The sequence below is a fragment of the Salmo trutta genome, chromosome 29 (assembly GCF_901001165.1).
Source record: "Salmo trutta chromosome 29, fSalTru1.1, whole genome shotgun sequence".
NCBI lineage: Eukaryota > Metazoa > Chordata > Actinopteri > Salmoniformes > Salmonidae > Salmo > Salmo trutta.
The window spans coordinates 40866519-40884592 of NC_042985.1; the positions used below are offsets into that span (position 1 = coordinate 40866519).

The 18074-nt window shown below is 40.5% G+C and overlaps 1 protein-coding gene across 3 annotated transcripts in view; it reads left to right on the forward strand.

The window, feature by feature from the left end:
• The first annotated feature begins 5607 nt into the window (after positions 1 to 5607).
• Positions 5608 to 18074, forward strand: part of LOC115167621 (low-density lipoprotein receptor-related protein 4) — a 233644-nt gene continuing 221177 nt past the window's right edge. For all 3 annotated transcript variants that reach the window (XM_029722210.1, XM_029722211.1, XM_029722212.1), the window contains exon 1: positions 5608 to 5929. In XM_029722210.1, the coding sequence (XP_029578070.1) occupies positions 5875 to 5929 (55 nt within the window). In that variant the 5' untranslated portion in view covers positions 5608 to 5874. The remainder of the gene's footprint in view (positions 5930 to 18074) is intronic.

An 18074-nucleotide genomic window follows, 5' to 3' on the forward strand; every position in this document is an offset into this window, starting at 1 on the left:
GCCGCGGTCATCCCCCTCTTCAAAGGGGGAGACACTCTAGACCCAAACTGCTACAGACCTATATCTATCCTATCCTGCCTTTCTAAAATCTTCGAAAGCCAAGTTAACAAACAGATCACCGAAAATTCCGAATCCCACCGTACCTTCTCCCCTATGCAATCTGGTTTCCGAGCTGGTCATGGGTGCACCTCAGCCACACTCAAGGTCCTAAGCGATATCATAACTTCCATCGATAAGAGACAATACTGTGCAGCTGTATTCATCGTCCTGGCTAAGGCTGTTGACTCTGTCATTCACCACATTCTTAAATCGGCAGACTCAACAGCCTTGGTTTCTCAAATGGCTGCCTCGCCTGGTTCACCAACTACTTCTCAGACAGAGTTCAGTGTGTCAAATCAGAGGGCCTGTTGTCCGGACCTCTGGCAGTCTCTATGGGGGTGTCACAGGGTTAAATTCTCAGGCCAACTCTTTTCTCTGATGTCGCTCTTGCTGCTGGTGATTCTCTGATCCACCTCTATGCAGACGACACCATTCTGTATACTTCTGGCCCTTCTTTGGACACTGTATAAACTAACCTCCAGAAGAGCTTCAGTGCCATACAACTCTCCTTCCGTGGCCACCAACTGCTCTTACATGCAAGTATAACAAAATGCATGCTCTTCAACTGATCGCTACCAGCACCTGCCCGCCCGTCCAGCATCACTACTCTGGACGGTTCTGACTTAGAATATGTGGACAACTACAAATACCTAGGTGTCTGGTTAGACTGTAAACTCTCCTTCCAGACTCACATTAAGCATCTCCAATCCAAAATTACATCTAAAATTGGCTTCCTATTTTGCAACAAAGTATCCTTCACTCATGCTGCCATACATACCCTCGTAAAACTGACTATCCTACCGATCCTTGACTTTGGCGATGTCATTTATAAAATAGCCTCCAACACTCTACTCAGCAAATTGGATGCAGTATATCACAGTGCCAGTTACCAAAGCCCCATATACTACCCACCACTGCGACCTGTATGCTCTCGTTAGCTGGCCAGTGTTTAATTGCTAAATTGTAATTATTTGTCCACTATGGCCTATTTATTGCCTTACCTCCCTTACCTTACCTCACGTGCACACACTGTATATAGACTTTTTTCCTATTGTGTTATTGACTGTATGTTTGTTTATTCCATGTTTAACTCTGTGTTGTTGTTTGTGTCACACTGCTTTGCTTTATCTTGGCTTTATCTTGGCCAGGTCGCAGTTGTAAATGAGAACTTGTTCTCAGCTAGCCTACCTGGTTAAATAAAGGTTAAAAAAACAATATAAAAAATGGAGCTTGTTTGGGATGCTCTGAATCGACGTGTACAACAGCGTGTTCCAGTTCCCACCAATATCCAGCATCTTTGCACAGCAATTGATGAGGATTGGGACAAAATTCCAAAGGCCACAATCAACAGCCTGATCAACTCTATGCTAAGAAGATGTCGCGCTGCATGAGGCAAATGGTGGTCACAGATACTGACTGGTTTTTTGATCCCCTTCCTTAATTTTTTTTATTTTATCTGTGACCAACAGATACATATCTGCATTCCCAGTCATGTGAAATCCATAGATTAGGGCCTAATTCATTTATTTCAATTGATTGATTTCCTTATATGAACTGTAACTCAGTAAAATATTTGAAATTGTTGCAATTCTGACGTACAATAATACCTTTCAGAGTTTTGACAGTTTCATCTCACACACAAAACAATGTACACCAAGCTCCCTGTGAGGAGTGCTACACAAACAAGCATAACACAGTATCAAAAACCTGAAAGTCAGTGAAACCGGAAAAAGGTATTCTGCACTTTTTCCAAGTTAAAGTCTCCATTCTCTATTACTCCTCAGTTGAGTTTACTTCAAATTTCGGTAGCTAATGTAATTGATTTGCTTGCCAGTGCACGTCTGGATAGCACGTTCTGTATGATGCCTACAACAGTGAAGTTTCAGTCCGCTAGGTGCATCTCTACAGCATGGGAATATCTCTGGGTGACGTGGACATCCCCATGCATGCACCGTATCAAAATATGACTAATTCAATATTGCACAATCCAATTCTCAGGGCTCTGTCTGCAATCATAACCAGTAGTATATAGCAGGAATAATGAAACATATAATAATAATGTTTGGTGAATATATGAATTATGTATGACCACTGGAGTCTTTGCCACTCAAAATATTTTTTTTATAGAATATTTCTCAATTAACTTCTATGGGCTAAGTGGGACGCTAGTGTCCCACCTGCGGGACACAGCCAGTGAAATATCAGGGCGGCAAATTCAAAAACAACAAAATGTCATAATTCAACTTTCTCAAACATACAACTATTTTACACCATTTTAAAGATACACTTCTCCTTGATGTAACCACATTGTCCGATTTCAAAAAGGCTTTACAGCAAAAGCAAAACATTAGATTATGTTAGGGGAGTACATAGATAAAAATAATCACACCGCATTTTCCAAGCAAGGGCATGTCAATAAAACCCAAAACACAGCTAAATGAAGCACTAACCTTTGACGATCTTCATCAGATGACACTCCTAGGACATTATGTTACACAATACATGTATGTTTTGTTCGATAAAGTTCATATTTATATCCAAAAACAGCATTTTACATTGGCGCGGGACGTTCAGAAAATGTATTCCCACCAAAACATCCGGTGAATGTGCACATCAATTTACAAAAATACTCATCATAAACATTGACAAAATATATAACAATTATTTAAAGAATTATAGATAGACTACTCCTGGATGCAACCGCTTTGTCAGATTTTAAAATAGCTTTATGGAGAAAGCACATTTTTCAATATTCTGAGTACATAGCTCAGCCATCACAGCGAGCTATACAGACACCCGCCAAGTTCGGGGCAACCTAAACTCAGAATTAGTATTAGAAATATTATCTTACCTTTGCTGATCTTCGTCAGAATGCACTCCCAGGACTGCTACTTCCACAAGAAATGTTGTTTTTGTTTGAAATAATACATATTTATGTCCAAATACCACAGTTTTGTTTGTGCGTTAAGAGCACTATCCAAAGGCATAACGCGCGAGCGCGGTACCAGAGACGAAAAGTAAAAATATTCCATTACCATACTTAGAAGCACGTCAAACGCTGTTTAAAATCAATCTTTATGGTATTTTTAACGTAAAATTGCGATAATATTCCAACTGGACAATAGTGTATTCATTCAAGGAGAAAAAGAAGGAACGACACACTCGCGTGACAGCGCATATCTAATCCCTTTGTCCACAGGCAGTCCACTCAGTAACTGAGCTCCTATTATCTGCCCAGTAACAGGAGAAGGCTGAAACAACTTTCTGAAGGCTTTTGACAGCCAATGGAAGCCTTAGGAAGTGCAACGCAACCCCACAGATACTGTTGTTTCGAAAGGGACTAGAAAGAAGAACTACAATTCTCAGATCCTCCACTTCCTGCTTGACTTTTTCTCAGGTTTTTGCTTGCCATATGAGTTCTGTTATACTCACAGACACCATTCAAACAGTTTTAGAAACTTCAGAGTGTTTTCTATCCAAATCTACTAATGATATGCATATTCTAGTTTCTGGGCCAGAGTAGTAACCTGTTTAAATTGGGAACATTTTTAATCCGGCCGTGAAAATACTGCCCCCTAGTCCAGACAGGTGAATTTCATTATCAAAATCTTGCCAAAGCATATTCTGTAAGGGGGGTTAATATTAATTTAAAATAATTTGACATGATTTATATGAATCGGGTCATGAACATTTGGACTTTGAAATTAACAAGGGCAAGGTTAAACATAGGCTAAGTCTGGCATAAGTTTATTCTCACGCTTTACAATAACTCTGTTGCAGTGGTTATTCTGTCATTTGTCTGAGATGCAATAGGAACTAAATCAAAGAGAATAGAACAGTCTTATCCATTTGTTTAGTGAAATCCATGTGTGTATTAAAAATGATCTAAATTCTCCAAAGTTCTTTAGCCTATCACTTTAATAATTCAATGTTTCATTTGGCTATAACAAGCCTACATACGGAGTGGAATTTGCAAATACAACAGTCAAAATGCCTAAAAAAAAGGCCTACAGTCCGTGCTCCCAAATACAGGAAAAAGTGTGATTCATTAGGTTACACGATCACCACAGTAGCCTGACGCTGCTATAAAAATAAATGATGCAATTATATTGCCATTAAATAACACAACAGCATGGCATATTTAGATAGTGAAATTAGCCTAAATCATATTTACTTTCTATTTTGCAGCTCAGGTGGTTATTCAAGACAAGGCTTTTCTGGGTCGTTATAGTATTATTCTCACACAAGTAATTTGGCCCAAGCCTATACTATGCCATCTACTGGTATAACGTTGTTATCGAATGCCAATCTGAAACAAGCTCTGGACATTTATTTTGGAAATGAAACCGGGAGCTGCAAAGCAACTCTAACGTCTGGGCTTGAGTTGCTTGATTGACAAGCTACGTTCGGTTCATGTCCTTTGCAGATGCCACATTCCTGACAAAAGTTTGTACATAGTTTGGGGACCGAGTGGTTCAGCGGTCTAAGGCACTGCACTGCAGTGCTAGAGGCGTCACTACAGACCCAGGTTTGATCCCGGGCTGTATCACATCTGGCTGTGACCGGGAGTCCCATAAGGCAGCGCACATTTGTCCAGGTTAGGGGAGGGTTTGGCTGGGGTAGACCGTCATTGTAAATAAGAATTTCTTAACTGACTTGCCAAGTTAAATAAACATAAAAAAAGATCTGTAACTGATTAAAGGGAGATGTAAGAATTTAACGTATAATTGTTAATAACTTAGGGTTTGCACATTTTACAGATCTAATTTAAACGTTTCATGCATGGCTTTTCTTATGATCCTAACGATATGTACGTTCGACCTTTTGGCAGCTATCTGGCTCTATATGAATTCCACAAACCTTCGCCACTGCTCGACTCCAGAGTTAATGTAAACTTCCTTAACCATGGAGTTGAGTTTTATAGCCAACGCATGCTGTTTTTGCCTTCCGGGGTGAACTGTTAAGTTCCATTCAAACTAAACATTGTGTGCGTGGTATTGCAACACGCTGCATATGACTTCCAAACTTCCTAGAGCCTACCGGCTCCTGACCATTTTGGGGTTGCAATCCTTTTGGCAACATCGAAGAGGAAGCTGACCAGATTTCCCATAGCCTCAAGTTTTCGTCTGCATTTTCAACCGAGAGAAACATGTGCTGCAAATGGGGCGCACAGTTAGGCTACTCATGCGTCCAGTTCCTTTCTAGGTTACTTGAAAGCACCCTTTGATTTGCTGACCACCAACCTTTAAAAATACATTGTAACTTTAGAAATGACACACCGAGGAGAAACCAAGGGCAACGCAAACTACAAATCACTGGGTTGATTTGCAACAATATAGTGTTCGCTTAGGGAACACAGTTACATTTCGGAGGACACACACACCGAAATACTGTTGCTGAAATGAAAGCATATCTTATATCAAAGTAAAATGAACTAGCTTGTCTGTTTCTTGTCGAAACGGTGCGCTTTCTAGCCGAACCTCCCCCTTGTTGCGTTTGGTACAGTCCACTGCTCCTTTTGATCACTCCAGTATCGGATCTAGAGCACAGTACAACATGTTGAAGACCGTATGTTCCAGGGCGCAGAGCGAAACTTTAACTTTGGCTCGTCGTATCAGCGGGGACTAAATACCAAAATACAGCCATGCTATGAACATAGTTATGAGTTTAGTCTTTGTTGATTTGAAGGCTCTTCTTTGATATTTCGATAATACCGAAATATTTGCAGCAAATAAGAAAGAAAAAGACAGAGCGAGCGAGAGAAGGGAATCAAAGATGCAGGTCTCTGTGGTGCTGTGTAGCATGATAACTTTCTTTCTTCGCAGTCAAGGTAAGTTGCATTTTAACATGTCATCTCGTAAAAAACGTCCTCGTATCTTGGATCCACTGTTTAATATCCGTCTGCGGGAGGATGATTCGAAGAGTGAATGTTATGATATCCAAACAACCGTGTCGTTTTTTGTTTTCTTTCAGCCCTCAATTCTAGTCCATTGCTTTGAAATACGCATGAGTTTCATAACAAAAGTTAATGTTTTGCATAAATGTAGACAGAATAATTGTGGGGATAACTTTTTTTTATGTGACATGATGCAGCCCTATCAAAATACAGTCGGAATAATGGATCTCATTGCACAAAGACTGATAGGTCCGTCAATCAGGCGTCACATTAGCCTTCTAGCCTGACAATAAGGCAAATACGTACATTTTAGGCCATTGGTGGAATAGTGATATTTGCTTGCTTTGTTTTTGAAAGACCAATAACTAGCCTATTATAGGCTATTGCAGACTTTTTTTTTCTGCATCACTCGCATTGTTTACAGTCTGTCAATGTTTTTGTTGTCGGTTTACACATTACCGCTAGCCTATACTTGAGCAAAGATTAAATCCTTGTCACGGACCTACTCATCCTCCGCACAGGTTTAATTTAACGAGAGTATGCACGTCTTCAATTTGCCTTAAATTCCGGACAGCCGCTGTTTAAAGCAGCAGAAGCTAATACCTTCTACATGTACAATCAGCCGCATACCGATCATATGACTGTGGATGTCTGAATGAGGGACATGTTTAGAATGTATCATATTTAACCTTCTACAGAACATAATGTATTTGTATTTATATATATTAGGATCCTCATTAGCTGCTGCCAAGGCGGCAGCTACTCTTCCTGGGGTCCAAACAGGATTAAAACAAGTAGGCCTACATCACGACGAAACATAACAGTCTACATCATTTTTTTTTTTAAATCATCAAGCAAGACATTTATTACATTATTACTCTATTATTACAAATGTACTATATAATATGTACAATACTACAATACACCAATATTACTGTGTGTGTGTGTGTGTCACAGCCCACGTTGTGCCATGAGGTGTTGTTTTATCTGTTTAAAAAAAATCTGATTTTACTGCTTGCTTGAGTTACTTGATGTGGAAGAGTTCCATGTAGTCATGGCTCTATGTAGTTCTGTGTGTTTCCCAGAGTCTGTTATGGACTTGGGGACTGTGAAGAGACCATGTCTTGTGGGTTATGTATGGGTGTCTGAACTGTGTCTTAAGTGTTCAACACGTCAATACCACTCACAAAGTCAAGCAGGGATGTAGTCAATCTCTCCTCTACTTTGAGCCAGGAGAGATTTACATGCATGTCATTGATGTTAGCTCTTCGTGTACATTTAAGGGGCAGCCGTGCTGCTCTATTCTGGGACAACTGTTGTTTGCCTTTCTTTGTGGCAGAATGACTGGGCAGTAGTCCAGGTCTGATAAAACTAGGGCCTGTAGGACTTGTTTTGTTGATTGTGATGTCAAGAAAGCAGAGCAGTGCTTTATCACGGCCAGACCTCCCCCATCTTAGCTACCTTTTCATCAATATGTTTTGACCATGTAAGTTTACAATGTAGGGTTACACCAAGCAGTTTACTATCAACTTGCTCAATTGCCACATTATTCATTACAATATTTAGTTGAGGTTTAGGTAGAGCTGTCCCCGACTACAAAAAATCTTTGTAGACTGAGAGTCGTCTTTTCTTTCAACCAATCAATTGGTCGAAATGTTCAAAGCTGTATTTTAACATTACATTTTAACCCTATGTGTTTTAAGGAAATAAACTATATGTCCTGAGATTGTCTGATGCTTTAAGCATGCTGTTTGATTAAATAATTAAGACACAGAAATGACTCAAGGGATCCAGAGAGAGCCTAACCAGAAGAAAATAACCTGTACCCCCCCCCCCCCCCCCCCCCCCCGCAGCTGCTGGCCTTTGCAGATTCTGCCGTTACTGTGTGGAAATAGGCTGCACCAGGGGGAGTGCCAATTTATTTTACCATTTCTACTGATTTGCGTATGTGTAACAGTGTAGGTTCCGTCCCTCTCTTCGCCCCAACCTAGGCTCGAACCAGGGACCCTTGCACACATCAACAACTGACACCCCACGAAGCATCGTTACCCATCGCGCCACAAAAGCCGCGGAAACCCTACTTCAAGTCTCAGAGCGAGTGACGTCACCGATTGAAACGCTATTAGCGCGCACCACCGCTAACTAACTAGCCATTTCACAATGGTTACATATGCACATTTTCATGGAACATTTTAATTTATAATAGTCTTTGTATCTCAAAAATCATTATCATGTGGTTAATCTAAATTCTATCTAAATCTATATGAAAATGATACAAAAATATTGCCATTGCCTAGGATGTAAAAAATTGCAGCCTGCAGGTAGAACATATCTTGATAAGAATACATATCCGATAAATCACATTGGCTATGCATGGCCTGTGCAACGAACTTGAAACGTATCAACTATCAACTGTGTCCGGTCCGACCACGCGAGCAAACTTGCCACGTTGTATAACATTTTCTGGGCCCTCAGAGTTGTCCCACACCAGTGAGCTCGGGACAGACACAGCTGAAGGTTATTTTGCAAGGGATAAGAAGTAATCGGGTATTTTATGATGTTTCCGTTGGATCAGAGCATTACATTTTTCCCTTTCATGACGAATGGTTATCGAAAGGGAAAGAGTTGAACATATTTTTTTAAATACATTGAGGAACTATTGTCATTCTAAAAATAAACTTTGTTTACTTGCTGTTTTGAGGCAAAAAATATATATAATTTTAGAAGTTCCATAACTCATTAGTTGTGGTGAGTTAAGAAAATCTGAAATACTATCAGACATCCCCAAATGGGCACATTTATAGGCCTACATTTGCACGCAGGCCAGATAGCCTAGGCCTACTTCTATATGCGTAATCAAGTGCACATCCTTACTCAACATTGACAGGAGCACTCCAAACACAAAGCAATGAATAAATTGACAACTCGTAAATGGAATGAAATAAACCAAAACTTGTTTCTCACAAGTGTAGCATAGGTTGTGAGCTCTGCAAACAATGTGTCCACTCAAATAATGACAACGGTAAATGACTAATAATGTATTGAATACATTAACAGGAATTACCATAACCAAACAAACATTGTAGATGAGAAATAATGGGAATTAACGGTAAGTGTAGGCTACTACTGGTGATACAGTATATGGAATGGGGAATTGTTACTGTCTATCAATCTAACAATTCACGCAATGAAGTTATGAAACAATGAATGTGAACAAAATGGCGGGAGAGAGAGCATTCTGGAGAGAGAAGTGTCTTGTTCATCTTAGCCACACTCTCCTTCTTCTTGGACCATAGCATCCCCGCGGCCTCCTCAATGGATTAGTCCACTGAGACAGGTGCAAATCAGATGGGGGTCAGCCCTAGGTTTAGGGTTTAACTAATGTTTATCCCAAATACAATTATTTGACTTTTAGTTTTGGATATACACTACATCACCATGTGGACACCTGCTTCTCATTCCGAAATCATGGACATTAATATAGTTGGTCCCCCTTTTGCTGCTATAACATCTTGCACTCTTCTGAGAAGGCTTTCCACGAGATGTTGGAACATTGCTGGGGACTTGCTTTCATTCAGCCACAAGCATTAGAGGTCGGGCACTGATGTTGAAAAACAGACCAGACCATTATTCCTCCTCCACTAAACTTTACAGTTGGCACTATGCATTGGGGCAGGTAGCGTTCTCCTGGCAGATGGTGAAGCGAGAATCATCAATCCAGAGAACTTGTTTCCACTGCTCCAGAGTCCAATGGCGGTGAGTTTTACACCACTCTAGGCCACCCTTGGCATTGCCCACAGTGATTTTAGGCTTGTGTGCGGGTGCTCGGCCAAGGAAACCCAATTCATTAAGCTCCCGACGAACAGTTCTTGTGCCGACGTTGCTTCCAGAGGCAGTTTGGAATTCTGTAGTGAGTGTTGCAACCGAGGACAGGCGATTTTTACATGCTATGAGCTTCAGTACTCAGCGGTCCCGCTCTATGAGCTTGTGTGGCCTACCACTTCGCAGCTGAGCCGTTGTTGCTACTAGACTTTTCCTCTTCACAATAACATCACTTACAGTTGACCGGGGCAGCTCTAGCAGGGCAGAAATTTGATGAACTGACTTGTTGGAAAGATGGCATCTTATGACATTGCCATGTTGAAAGTCACAGAGCTCTTCAGTAAGGTCATTCTACTGACAATGTTTGTCTATGGAGTTTGCATGGCGGTGTGCTCGATTTTATAAACCTGTCAGCAATGGGTGAGGCTGAAATAGCCGAGTCCACTATTTTGAGGGGGTGTCCACATACCTTTTGTGTGTGTATATATAGTGTATTTTGGACTAGCATAGGCTATTACTTGCCATCCATTCTAAAACCAACTGCAGCTCTTTTTGCAGTGATTTCACTTGCTGTGGTAGCTGATGTGTATAATGCTGAGTCATCATCGTACATACTGTAGACACATTGGCTTTACTCAGTGCTAGTGGTAGGTAATTATTAAGAATAGAGAAAAGTAAGGGGCCATGACAGCTACCTTGAGGTATGCCAGACTCTACCTGGTTTATGTTAGAGAGGATTCCATTAAAGATCACCCGCTGTTCTGTTAGATATGTAACTCTCGCTCCACGACATAGCATAGGATGTAAAGCCATAACACATGTTTTTTCCAGCAGCAGACTATTATTGATAATGTCAAAAGCTGTACTGAAATCTTAACAAAACAGCTTCCACAACATTTCATTATCAATTTCTTTCAGCCAATCATCAGTCATTTGTGTTAGTGCTGTGGATGTTGAATGCCCTTCCCTATAAGAGTGCTGAAAGCCAGTTAATTTGTTTACTGTGAAAAAGCATTGTCTCTGGTCAAACACCATTTTTTGTTTTGTTTAGCAGGCTGCTTGTTCGGTAGCAGGCTGCTTGGTCGGCTGTTTAAACCAGTAAAGGTTGCTTTGCTATTCTTGGGTAACGGAATCACTTTTGCTTCTGGGCATTTCCATTGAGAAGGAATCTTGAGCACCAACATATGAAATTCATAGGAGCATGTCAAATAAAAGCTAAGAGTCTATATTTTTGGGAAATGAAGGCATAGATTCATTTCCATCTTAAAAATTAAGGATTTGTTTTCTGGATAAACAGATGGAAAAGTCATCTTGAAAAAAAATACTCGAAAAAGTCCTAAAGGTATCAGAAATACTGTAGGTCACATGTCTCTCGTTCACATTCACTTGTAAATGTCAACTCAAAAAAAGAAATGTGGTATGTCCTGGATATATATGTATAACTTTATGAGCTGTATTGTCTGTCTTTGCAATTTGTTTAAATAAGTATCGCTCATTAGCATATTTAGCTAGCAGCCTCTATGGAAATTTGCTATTACTTGTGCTAATTTTGTTATCATTCTGGTAGACTCTACCTGGTCAATCCCATCAATCCCAGATTGATGATATGAAAATCTGCATACCACCCAACCCTAATTCTGTTACCAAATTAGTAACGTAATTACAAAAAAAGTATTACTGCAGCTGAATTGGCTACACTGTGAAGTCATAATAGTCACCTGCTTCCTGCTTCCACTGGCATACTGTTTTATTTATTTATTATTTTACTAGGCAAGTCAGTTAAGAATAAATTCTTATTTTCAATGACGGCCTAGGAACAGTGGGTTAACTGCCTTGTTCAGGGCCAGAACGACAGATTTTTACCTTGTCAGCTCAGGGATTCGATCTTGCAACCTTTCGGTTACTAGTCCAACGCTCTAACCACTAGGCTACCTGCCGCTCATAACTGTTTTCTTTCTCTTTCTGTCATCTGGTGGTTAAACCAAGAGTGTTACAATTATTTTGGACCGCCCACACATCTCTCTCTCTCTCTCTGCTTCTCTCTCCAGTTAACGGAGCTCTAGCTCTTACTGACAGCTACCCATGCCCTCTCGTTCCATTTACTGTAACCAGCATCCTCACCCACTGAGCACCGATCGACATCGGACGTCCATGGAAGTAGTTGAAATTTGGTCAGTCCACATTACCTTTGATGTTAAAGGTCCGATGTAGCCGTTTTTGTCTATCAAATTTATGGGTAACAATTGAAGTATCTTACTGTGATTGTTTTCAATTAAAATGGGCAAAAATAAACAAAAATAGCTTCTTAGCAAAGATCCATTTCTCAAGCAAGAATTTTGCCTAGGACTGTCTGGGACTGGTCTGAGTGAGGGGCCTAATTGGACAAGCCTAATGGGAGGGATATGGAACCTGAAACCTAGCTGTTATTGGCAGAGCGGTTTAGCTATTTATTATTGGTCTATTTACTTATACCGCCTGGTGATTGTCGCCAGGCATGCCAAAACTCCATCCCACAAAAAAAGTATTTTCAAACAGCTCTTGCACTAAAAGGGCATTATCATAATTTTCACAATTTCACACTATTATTCCAATTACATAGTGTGGAAATATATATAAAACACAGGAAAATCACTTTTTTAACATCCACAGACAGACCGTACTGGACCAAATCTGAACATATCATAGATGTATAGTACTAGTCAAGTTTGCACACACCTACTCATTCAAGGGTTTGTCTTAATTTTTTACTATTTTCTACGTTGTAGAATAATAGTGAAGATATCAAAACTATGAAGTAACACATATGGAATCATGTAATAACCAAAAAAGTGTATTTTAGATTCTTCAAAGTAGGCACCCTTTGCCTTGGTGACAGCTTTGCACACTCTTGGCATTATTAAATATTATTGGTCACATACACATGGTTAGAAAATGTTTTTGCGAGTAGTGAAATGCTTGTGCTTCTAGTTCTGACAGTGCAGCAATATCTAGTAAGTAATATCTAACAATTCCACAACAAATACCTAATACACACAAATCTAAGTAATGGAATAAGAATATATAAATATATGGATGAGCAATGTCAGAGCGGCATAGGCTAAGATGCAATAGACGGTCCCTCCGTGGGGGGGGGGGGGGTGACCAAGGGCCTAGCTCATCTAGGCCTATATCTCAATGTAATCATCCATTTCATCCTCCCTATCCTCCTCCATATCAATTGCTCCACTGCAGAGTCGTTGGTTGTGGTACATTAAGTTTTAAAGAGTTTAAAACGGCAAAGCTGACAAATTGCACTCAGTGCTTTGAGCAGCGCACTCCATAGACAGACTGAGGAGAGCAGAGTGCCGGCCACCCTACTAAAGCCAAGGTTAGTGGAACAAAAGTTTGAGTGAAACGCTACTCACATTGATTCTTTCAGCACTTGCCACAGTCTTCCCAGCTACCTCTTCAGTCATGGTGATCTGCCGCTGCTGTGGGTACTGTTCTGACATTCTCATATGCTTTGCTGATTCGAAGTGACTGATTGTCGACTTTCTCTTGTGTTCCAGAAGAACGTTGCACGGAGTGCAAAACAAAACTTTAATGTAAAACATTTGGAAATAGTTTTGCACGGTCTTTAGCTGTTATTTTTGTTGGCAAATGATTTCTGTTCATTACACTGCCAATCAGCCATCATCTTCGCACGTGAATACGCTAACAGGCCAGGGGGAAAAAACTTTTGACGTGTGATTGGATTGGGCCATTTTCTACAGTAACAGTGCAGTAATTGGTCAACATTATGAACCCGCTTTTGATTGGACCCTTTTATGCGCTAAAAGTGCGGGGATTGGTCAAAATTGCGAGCTCTCGCGTAATATGCGCTGATTGGTTGATTATGCATTGAATTATGCGGTCGCAGAATCGTGGACTCCTGGAGAGACTGAATACATAGGGTAGAATACAGTATATACATGAGATGAGTAATGCAAGATATGTAAACATTATTAAAGTGGCATTATTAAAGTGGCCAATGATTTCAAGTCTATGTAGGCAGCCTCTCTGTGCTAGTGATGTCTGTTTAACAGTCTGTTGGCCTTGAGATGGAAGCTGTTTTTCAGTCTCTCGGTCCCAGCGTTGATGCACCTGTACTGACCTCGTCTTCTGGATGGTAGCGGGGTGAACAGGCAGTGGCTCGGGTGGTTGTTGTCCTTGATGATATTTTTGGCCTTCCTGTGACATTGGGTGCTGTAGGTGTCCTGGAGGGCAGGTAGTTTGCCCCCAGTGATGTGTTAGGTTCCTAAGGACTAGAATTGAGGCGGCCCTCTCTGTCGGCGCCATTTTCATGCTCAACCAGCTTCACCTGGAATGCTTTTCCAACAGTCTTGAAGGTGTTCCCATATATGCTGAGCACATGTTGGCTGCTTTTCCTTCGCTCAACTCATCCCAAACCATCTCAATTGGGTTGAGGTTGGGTGATATTGGAGGCCAGGTCATCTGATGCAGCACTCAATCACTCTCCTTGGTCAAATAGCCCTTACACAGCCTGGAGGTGTGTGTTGGGTCAATGTCCTTTTGAAAAAGAAATGATAGACCCGCTAAGCGCAAACCAGATGGGATGGCATATCGCTGCAGAGTGCTGTGGTAGCCATGCTGGTTAAGTGTGCCTGTGGCAGTCCACATGAGACCCAGTTTCATCATAGCACTTGATATTTATTGCGACTGCACTAGAACCTTTCAAACATCTTGACCTTTTCCGCATTGACTGACCTTCATGTCTTAAAGTAATGATGGACTGTCATTTCTCTTTGTTTATTTGAGCTGTTCTTGCCATAATATGGACTTGGTCTTTTACCAAATAGGGCTAGTTTCTGTATACCACCCCTACCTTGTCACAACACAACTAATTGGTTCAAAGACATTAAGAAGGAAAGAAATACCACAAATTAACTTTTAACAAAGCACGCCTGTTAATTGAAATGCATTCCAGGTGACTACCTCATGAAGCTGGTTGAGAGAATGCCAATGCCAAGAGTGTGCAAAGCTGTCATCAAGGCAAAGGGTGGCTACTTTGAAGAATCTCAAAAACAAATCAAAATGTATTTTTTATAACACTTTTTTGGTTACTACATGATTCCATATGTGTTATAGTTTTGATGTCTTCACTATTCTTATACAATGTAGAAAATAGTAAAAATAAAGAAACCCTTGAATGAGTAGGTGTGTCCAAACTTTTGACTGGTACTGTATGTTTCACAAGTTAGTACAGGATAGGACAATTGAGTGAGTAGAGCACAGTAGATTGTACAGTAGATTGTACTCTACTATACTCTACTGAACCCTACTTTACTCTTCTGCACTGTACTCTACACTGCTCTGTTGTGCTGTATTGTACTGGGGCAAAAAAACATTGCTAGGGCAAAAACGACTGTGCTCTGGTCTGCTGCGCTGCGATGTCCAAACTTGTCCAAACTTGTGAAACATGAGGAGAATGACATTCATATCCATAATAATGCATTTCTTTGTAGTACAGATCAGGGACCCATCGTGTAATTCAGTTATTGAGTGTAAATCCACTTCACTTACTGTAGTTCAATAACCAAAATATATATTTTTTAAACTCAAGGTACCATGTCATAGCCCCATTGTTTCTGCAGACATCTTTGAATCTTAATTCTGAGTAGCACTCGTATTTTCCATCTCTTTAATCAAAGCCTACAGCAGTGTTTCCCAAACTCTTTTCCTCTGGACCCCAAGGGGTGCACCTTTTTGTTTTTTTCCGAAGCACTACACAGCTGATTCAAATATTCAACTAATGATCAAGCTTTGATTATTTGTTAAACAATACTTTTCTTTCATAATTTGGTCGGTAATGCATGAATGTGAAGGTTCAGAGTTTGTTCGCGTGTAATGCCTACATTTCCTAATCTTGCCAATGGAAAAAGTAATTAAAGTAGTTGGCAATATCAGAGGGTTTTGTGATGAATGAGCCATCAGCCTCAATGGCTTGAGCTTAGTTTGCTTTTTTGACAATTTCATTTAAGGTGCTTAAGTTTTTACTATCATTCTTCATATCAATTATCCTTGTTTCATAGTACAGTTTCTTTTTTTTGTTCTGTTTAGTCACATGATTTCTCAATTTACGGTACGTATGCCAATCGGCTGTCCAGCCAGACTTATTTGCCATTCCCTTTGCCTCGCCCCTCTCAACCAGAACCATTTTTAAATTCTTCATCAAACCACAGGGATTTAGCAGTTTTTAGAGTAATTTTCTTAATGGGTGCATACTCATTAGTACCTGGAAGAAGCGTCAATTGTGGCGTCTGGTTGCTCCTCATTATACACAACAGACCAGTAAATATTCTTTCAACCTTGATTCACTACATAACCTCTTGTATGATATCTTATACACTATTTTAGGCCCAGCCTTTGGAACTTTGGTTTTCCAAGATATGGCTACTATATTAGGATCACTACATCCAATGGGCATGGATAATGCTTTAGAGCAGTTTTCTGAAACATTAGTTAAGATGTGATCAGTACATGTGGCGCTCCGGTACGGGACAGTTGTAAATCATGCAGCGTCTTGTGTCACGATTGCAGATTTTAGAGAAACAACAAATGTCGGTACATGTAAGTGTCTTATATCGGCTGAAAGCTTAAATTCATGTTAATATAACTGCACTGTCCAATTTACAGTAGCTCTTACTGCGAAAAAATGCCATGCTATTGTTTGAGGAGAGCGAACAACAAAACACTTTTTTTCAGCGCGATAGGTTTGATAAATTCACCTCTGAAGGTGAAATGTGTACTTACATTCTGAAATCTTGCTCTGATTTATCATCCAAAGGGTCCCAGAGATAACATGAAGTGTCGTTTTGTTAGATAAAATAATTTTTCATATCCTAAAAATTAGAGGTTGACCAATTAATCGGAATGGCCGATTTAATTAGGGCCGATTTCAAGTTTTCATAACAATCGGTAATCACCATTTTTGGTCACCGATTATGGCCGATTACATTGCACTCCACGGGGAGACTGCGTGGCAAGTTGACAACCTGTTATGCGAGTGCAGCAAGGAGCCAAGGTAAGGTGCAAGCAAGCATTAAAGTTATTTTATAAAAAACAATCAATCTTAACATAATCACTAGTTAACTACGCATGGTTGATGATATTACTAGTGTATCTAGCTTGTCCTGCATTGCATATAATCGATGTGGTGCCTGTTAATTTATCATCAAATCACAGCCTACCTCGCCAAACGGGTGATTTTAACAAGCGCATTCGCGAAAAAGCACTGTCGTTGCACCAATGTGTACCTAACCATAAACATCAATTGCTTTCTTAATGTTGGCTATTTTTAGCCATTTTCTGGGTTGCTTTTTTGTTTCTGGGTAACAATTCAGTGCCTTGCTGTGATTGTTAGCATTTTTAGGCTACACCCCCACCCCCTGTCAGACCACCAGTAATTGGTTTGGCCAGTGCTTTTTTTTCGTCATCCAAGTTTCCACGAACACCTTAGCTTACAACATGTCAGAACAGCCGCCTTGCGGGCTGGAATGTGTGAGGACCTCACCGACATGCCGGGAACTCCTTTTTAAAGAAACTCTAGGCCATGGCAGGAATCTCTCTCTCGCTCTCTGTCACTTTCTCTGTCTCTATTACACACACACATACACACATACACACATACACTGCAGGCAGCTGTTTATGTATGTATCGTTCTGCTGACATGAATCTATTCATCTGACAAAATGGCAAAAAGTGTGCCTCTACAGCTGTTGCTCATGTTGTGCTCTGATATGCGACCCGGCAGTAATTGTGACAGAATTCTAAATGTCAGCGGCAGACTGGCTCCCAAATGCCAGCCAGATAAGATTTGATATCTCGCTGAAAACAAAGGCCCCTCGGATGAGCCTTCTCCTATTTATAGTGAAGTCTGCTGTCCTTACAGAGTGACGTTGTCAATGTCAACTGTGGTCTATTCCATTATCTTTGGGTAGGGAGGTTTCAGGTCATGCTTTGCTTGATTATTGACTATCATAAAACTATGAAATCTACGAGCCCCATATCTTGTAACTCATTTACAGACATTGTGTCTATTGTTGACATTTCCATTAGAGGTCGACCGATTCATCGGAATAGCAGATTTAATTAGGGCTGATTTCAAGTTTTCATAACAATCGGAAATCGGTATTTTTGGACAATGACGGCCTAGGAACGGTGGGTTAACTGCCTTGTTCAGGGGCAGAATGACAGATTTTTACCTTGTCAGTTCGGG